The following is a 7,600-nucleotide window of genomic DNA, read 5'->3' on the forward strand; positions in this document are numbered from 1 at the left end:
GTAAAGTTTGTTTTCTTGAGTTAGTTGTTGAAAGATTCGAGAAGGATATTGAACTTTTGGATTTTCAGATTCAGTCCTATAATTTCCGAGATCCTAAACAATTCTTGGAAAATCTTCCTTCTCCAAAACAAGAGGAGATTGTATTGCCTTTTGATTTGCAGAGGGATGAGAGTTTTGTTTTTGAACATAAGGTTGAAACTGAATAGTTGGAATTAGGGTTTAACCTTGAGAATACAACTAATGAAATCTTCCATGCTCAATCGGTCAATGAAGGCCTACAAGGTAAACTAATTAATCATGCCTTTACTGATCCTATAGAAAACTACATGGAGGTTATTTTCAGCTCAAGTGTTCAATCATGTTTTCATGACCAGATCCAACAGCAGTTGCCATTGCACTCTACAACTTTGATTTTATGGACAAAAAGTCAAGTTGTCCTTTTGATTATGCTAACAAACAGTCAAGCAACCCACTTGTTTCAACAGCTACTTGACTGACTTCATTGGCATTTTTGTATTATTTGATTCAACATGATTTTCAGCAGTATAGGGTAGGTAGCAGTGTGCAAATAAGCTTAGTGCCTTGGACATTTTTTCAAGCATTCTTTCTAGTTTCAATTTGCAGTACAACTTTCAATTCAATGTATATTTCAGATTTCAGTGTGCAGAATGGTTTTGGTTTCAGTTTGAGAGTTTTTAAGTAGCAGAGATTTTATGGCAAAACAGGTTGCAGGTTTTGGTATTAGCCCAATGGATCGGGCTACTAGTCTACGGTGTTCTTGGCACCTCACAAGGAGAATGCCATCCCTAGCTAGAGCCTATGTTAGGGTCCTATATATTTTTATAGGATCGTTTGATTATTATATTTCAGATGTTGTAATTAATATTCCATGTTGTAAGTTATTTCCAGGAAAAGGTCGAAACCTTAAGAAAAATAAAAAAATTATGATTGCAAGTCGAAATGCAGCATTAGAGGATAATTAAGTATGTTTAGATTAAATTAATCACATCACTTAAATGTGATTAAATAAATTGTAATAAGGCCTTGGTGCTATAGCTTTGATTTTATTGTAGAGTTGAAAACGACAAATGGATATTTGTCTTATGTGGTTAAATTACACGCTCCAATCTGCCACCCGATCATCACTCCATCAAATCAACGACCGATAGTGCTTTTCGGCGCTGCCCTTGCCATCCTACTTTTATTAGCGGGGGTGCAGGGGGGGGAGTGGGGGTTCGAAAAGCGGTTTCCTCCCCGTCGGGCCCACTGCTATGTGTCCCTCTTACCTTATTTCACACCCCCCCTTCACTTACCATATACCACTCCTAACCCCCTCCAAAAGCAGTTTTCGCCACTCCTTCCATAATCTGCACTCTCGATTACGTCACCCTCCACCTCCACTCCCCTTCTGCCACGTATCTCCTCCTACCTGATCCCGCTCCTGCTTACCATTCCTTTCCCACGCCTTCCTTTTGCGTTCACACATCAACCATTTCTGCCAACCATGTGCCTCCACATCATCCCCCACCTCCATGTCAACTCCCTCCTCCACGTCACCTCCCGCCTCCACGTCATATGTACGTTTCATGGTCAGTTAAAACTATGTTTTTTTCCTATACAATACAATAATTTAAAACATGGTTTACAAACAACTGAGAACGAATTTTCAAAAATCGAAAGAGGTTTTTGTCTATAACATCCTCATGTACAAAAACCTCTCTCGATTTTCTAACAGTTGTCATGATTTGGGAGATTTGGGTCAAGCTTTGCAGGCATACTTTCCTGAATTTTCATGTTTTTAGTCAGTGTTTTCAAATGCGGTTTCCGAGCAGGTGGAAATGAATTTTCAAAAACTGAAAGAGGTTTTGGTTGCTAACATCTTCATTTACAAAAACCTCTCTCAGTTTTCTAACAACTATTATGGTTTGGGATATACAAAGGGATCATTGGACCCTATTTTTCATAATTTCGGGAGGAAAAAGCTCAAAGACAGTTAGTGACTTGGAGGCCACCTCATCAAATAAGAGTTGCTATCAAATTCGAATTTCTCTTCTTTGTCACAAGCAATCCACAAAGATAGTTCCAAGTAGATTCATTAGTTTTGAATGTTCTATATTTCAATTCTATTTGTGTAACACATTTTGAGATATTTGTAACAAATCTTGATATTTTTTCAAGATATTTTAGTTTAGAATTTGTATAAATACTTCATAATTTGAAGTAATAGATGTTGGGATTTGTAATGAGAAAGACTACCATTCATTGTAAAGTTGTTCACTGAGTTCAAGTGACCTTTTGTAGTAATACAAGACAAGTTGTTTCAAGATTCCTGTGTCATATCTATTTGGTGAAGTGCATCTATTGTTCTTTGTTTATTTTCTTTGTCTATCATGCTTATGTATTCTCTATTCTTAATTGTTAAACACAAAGTATTCAGTGTTGACAATTCTAAATGTTTTCCTATGATATCGAGTTAAAGAATTCTTAACTGCTCTTTAACTTCAATTGAATCTATTTATCTTCTTCCATTTCATTTCATTTAAATCTAAAAGATCCAATAGTATGCCTACCTTTCCCTGTTTCACTTAAGCTTGACACTTCTGCAGATTGATCACCCCAAGCTCTTCTGACTCCATTGCCCAATGGCCTTCCCTTGCTGTTCCAACCAAACCAATTCAAAAACCAAACTTTGAGCCCAATAACTATCCTAAAATTCTAATCAAAACAAAGTTAAATTTGACAGAGAGAGCCCTCTTTGAAGCTAGTAGGGCTAGATCCCAACTTCTAAAGTGGTTGGTAGTTACGTCTATGATCTTCTTTTGCAACCTCGGAAATTACAGAGTGATAACACTTCCTCCAAGGAAGGTAACCAACACTATAAACTCCTCAAAACTAGATTGGCTCCTCAAATGAGCAAAATGACTAGCATACAAGGTCTATAGTTCACACATGTGGCACACGAGGGCTCAAAAATGTGGACGACTCTCCTAGAGATACTCCAATGGTGATGTGATGAGTCCTCCAAGGGATAACCACCTCCTTTATCCTATTAACAACATCCTCCAAGCTAAAGAAGGTCCAAACAACTCCCATGGTCCAAGGACTTGCTCGAACAATCAAATAATATCCTCTAATGGCCTCAACCAAGTGGAAAACTCAACAATAGTGACACATGCCTCCAAATATGTGAGAAATGGTGGAGTGCTCTATAATGTGTGTTTTGGTATCATGTAACAAGCCTTCATACATGAAAACCTACCTCAAAAGGTTCAAGGTGTTGGAGTAAGGGGCTCTCTAATATCCAAGTGCATAAAAATATGTAGATGCCCCTCATGGAGATGTTTTACATGATCTCAAGTGCCAAAATGTCATAAAACCCAAAATTTCTTGGGCGACAATCAACCAAGCCAATGTGTGATAATATAGACATAGATCACACCAATGTACACTATCCCAAGACACATATCTATAAGAGAGAGGTCCAATCCAATGGTCAGGGTAGTAGGTACTTTAGTCATGCAATTGTCATTGAAGTGTTTGAACTCAACTGTGATAGACATGTTCCTGTTACAACTATGGTTGTATCAAGATTAGAAAAGGAGGTTTGCAACTAGTTGAGGGTCTACAAAGAAGCTTTTAATATTTGATGCACATGTGGTTATGGGTTTAATTTCCAAGGATGCTTGCAATTTAAGTTTGTCATCTTGTGGATGTCCACAAAAGACATTATGTACACACCAAAGGAATGTTGAAGAATTGAGTTATGGTCAGTCTTCATAATATTACTTTATTGATGTATTTTGAATACTTAAAATTATTATTGACAAGCATGTTCTTCATGCTTTGTATTGATGAAAAAAAATATAGAAGGACATGTTCTTCATGACCCTTCCAAAGGAAGAAAAATGAATTTTGTTAAGTGTCATTTAACCTACCAAGTTGCCAAGTTGGCCCTCCTAACCCTCATGTCGGTTCAACTTAAGTGGCACCCTTTCGCATGGGTTGGAAGCTATATATAGCCCACTCACATTCCTCATTGGACACACATCACACACTCTTATACATATGATCTGCCCTCGCTCACAGAGACTTGGAACGCCGCGTAGAAGAAGAAGTTTGAGGTATAATTTTCAGTGGTTCTATGGCTTGTTCCTGTGAAAGAAGTGAGAAGTTTCCGTGGCTCATTCATGTGGAAGAAGTGTGAAGTTTTTGTGGCTCATTCATGTGGAAAAAGTGTAATGTTTGAGGCTACTGCAGCCTGAATTTCATCCCTATTACAAACCTGGTACAAACCTTCTTTCTGGACAAATTTGGGAAGCATTTTGTCTTGATATGCTAGAGGGTTGACTTAGCACTTGGAGGTTGGTCATCTTAGCTACATTGTCGGTCATTTTGTATATGACTTGATGTCTTGTTAACTTGATTCTATAAGGAAAGGATTGTTGGGTTTTTTCCCTTGGAGTGGGGTTTTGTAATGACCCACTTATAGTAAATTAAAATTTATGAATTTAAATAAAATTAATTAAATAAAAAATTATAAATTAAACAAATTAAAAATTAAATCATTAAAATAAATAAATAAATTTTATTTCAAATTAAGATATTCAAATAAAATAAAATCAGATTTTCTTTATAAAAATCAACACGTATCATAATTTTGACACGGTGATGGAGGATGTCAGTAAATGACCACTTATAAGAAGGAAGGGACGGTTGGAGGCAGGGGGGAGAGAGGAGGAGGAAAGTTTATACATAGAGAGTTTGTTTATCATCAGGAACAGTTGGGCCTTGCTTGTTCTGAGGTTTCTGGGCATGGGGGAACAGTCTGCTTCAACTGAGAAGTTTACTGGACTGAGTAGCGAGGTTTTGCTCAGTTTGGCTGGGTGGTTTCTGGGCATGGGGGAACAGTCTGCTTCAACTGAGAAGTTTACTGGACTGAGTAGCGAGGTTTTGCTCAGTTTGGCTGGGTGGTTTCGGTCTTTTGGTAACTGAAGCAGGAGTAGTTTGAAGCATCATCAACCGTAGGATTACAGGTAAGTACTCTCATTGGTTCTGTCAATTAAATTTATAAAATTCAAGAATTTTTATCACAGGATCATGATGTTTAATTTTAGAAGTCTTTATTGTCTCTGCAATGGTTGTACTATTATGTTATTCATATTCTGTTCATAGGGAATAGTTGTTTAAATTATTCACAGTTCTTACAGGTTTTCCCAGGTTAAATTCTTGTAAAAATCATAAGGAACAATTATCAAGCTAAGAGAACTAATAAAATTCAACAACGAAGTCCTCCATGGTTTTGGAAAAGGAACAAGTAGGTTTAATTAGAAGTTTGTGCTTGGTCTATGAAGACATCCACGTTTTGTTTTTGTGAGCACTGCAAAAGTGATTTTGAGTTTGCAGACTATGAATTAATGAGATAAAGATGGCCAAGGCTTTGAAATCCTGGTAATTGGCCTTGGGCTCTAATCACATCTATATACATTAAGTATCGTATAATACTATTATTTGTTATGAGTTCTTACTGTGCATATTATTCTATATATAAATAGACATGTATACAGGTTCACAGACATGAGATTGTGCAATTTGAGTAGGGAACTACAATTTGGATTAATCAATTTATCTTATAGGGCAAAACAAATGACCAAAAATGCACAATGAATGAGTGATAAGGGAATCAAAGAAAAAGTGTATTTATACTATATAGTGCCTTTGTAGTACCTATTGTGGCCTTTAACTGATGTACATGGTTTAAGATAAAGTCATGTCCCACTAGACTTTGGGGCCAATTACGTTGACAAGGTGTCCCACAATTAATGAATATTAATTGTGCCTTACACAGACCTGTAATGTGACTCCTACAATTTCTTATGGCCAGATAAGGGATCCTTCTTTACTAAGTTGCATCTATCACATAACCCACTGCGATAAATGGGAACTACCATTTCAATTTTCCTAACACAAGAGTTCTTCGGAGACTAATATTTTCCCATTTTCTCCTTTCTAACTTTCACTAATCGAATCATAGGCTATAAAGTTAGATTGTGCAATAATGAAAGGTTTATTATGTGCAAAACAAGGATCATAATACTTAAGGAACCGTAATCACGGTTTATTATGTGCAAAACAAGGATCATAATACTTAAGGAACCGTAATCACCATTTAATTTAGGTTCATGTTTTGTTGAATTATTCTGGTGACACCTTAACCTTGTCTTTTGTTCTAGGCATTTTACTAGTTAAGTAAAGAGTAGTGTTCACAAAGTCATGGGTTTCTTGTATACACCTTTTTATGTTCAACAACTCATCAAAGTATCTAATCGTTCAGTCCATTGTTCACTTATTGATATAATGCTTGCAGATCATTTCAGGATTAAAAGAAGTTTTAGTTGGTATGAAAGCAGGAGGTGAGTTGGTCAGTCCTTTATTTGTTTTTTCTCTTCACCTTCCATTACTAATTGCAGGAATACATATATTTGAGTGCTTCCAAATGTTTGTTCATAAAATAAACAGTGATGCGAGCAAGGAATTCTTGAAGATTATAAAATTAGTAATTTTTTTAATTATTTTATTTGTGGATGTTTTCAAAATTAAATATTTCATATTTATTTTTTAACAGGGAAGAGAAGAGCATTCATACCTCCAAATGTTGGATATACAAGTGAAAATCTTGAACCTCAACCTCCAGAGGTTTGTTAATTTTCTTACACTCATTAAAGGCTCATGAATTTCCAATTTTGAGTTTTATAAATTTATGGTTTTGTTTGTGTTATTTGTATTTAGATGCATGGTGTACTTTTTAAAATCGTACATAGATTGTAGTTTAACTTCATTAGAGCAAATAATTTTTAGGTAATCATTCTATTTTATTGTTCATTAATATTTGAAGGTGTAGTTTAATTTCATTAGAGCAAATAAATTTTAGGTAATCATTATGCTTTATTGTTGATTAATATTTGAAGGTGTACTTTGCAGTTTGGCCCTCGTAGAAGCCTTTTATCCCATATGAAGGAGCCTCTGGTGTTTGAAGTTCAAGTGCTTAAAGTATTGTGAATCTCTTTCGAGTATAGGTTTAAAGTTGTCATAAGAATGGCTTCCTTGAATGTTCTCAAGGAGTTCATTCTTTTGTAAAATTGATAATTACTTTGTGTTTGAGAAATCATTATACAAATTAGGAGTTTTGGATTTTACCATACAATTATGCTCCATGTAATACGTTGCAAATCTAGCAATCCTAAACCCAACCCAAATTTATGACAATAAATTTCATAGTTAACTACAAGAAGGGCCTTATGACTAAATTTTCTTTCAATTTAATATATTAATATTGATATTTATTGTCTAATTCTTTTATAAATGTATTCATTAAGATAGTTAAATGGGTAGTCGAATGTCATGTAACAATTTAGGAAGAGCATACATATAGAGATGAATGTTGTTTGTCGAAACACATATCATACCCATTAATAAAGCTCTTTTATAAAAAATGATATGTGATTAGTCTTGATTATGTTATAAGAAGACAATCTTTGAGGTTCAAATGTTGAATTAAGTTGCCTCGGTGTGACCATAGCATGAATCATACTTAGGAAGTTAC

The 7,600-nt window shown here is 35.3% G+C and overlaps 1 protein-coding gene across 4 annotated transcripts in view; it reads left to right on the plus strand.

The window, feature by feature from the left end:
• LOC149173515 (FKBP-like peptidyl-prolyl cis-trans isomerase family protein) overlaps positions 1–7,348 on the plus strand; it is a 378,064-nt gene extending 370,716 nt beyond the window's left edge. For all 4 annotated transcript variants that reach the window (XM_089424637.1, XM_089424636.1, XM_089424634.1 and 1 more), the window contains 3 exons: positions 6,365–6,410; positions 6,623–6,693; positions 6,979–7,348. In XM_089424637.1, the coding sequence (XP_089280763.1) occupies positions 6,365–6,410; positions 6,623–6,693; positions 6,979–7,056 (195 nt within the window). In that variant the 3' untranslated portion in view covers positions 7,057–7,348. The remainder of the gene's footprint in view (positions 1–6,364; positions 6,411–6,622; positions 6,694–6,978) is intronic.
• The last annotated feature ends 252 nt before the right edge of the window (positions 7,349–7,600 follow it).

This window comes from Pinus tabuliformis, chromosome 4_2 (genome assembly GCF_031772625.1).
Source record: "Pinus tabuliformis cultivar Carrire ecotype Pingquan chromosome 4_2, CPIR1, whole genome shotgun sequence".
Lineage (NCBI taxonomy): Eukaryota > Viridiplantae > Streptophyta > Pinopsida > Pinales > Pinaceae > Pinus > Pinus tabuliformis.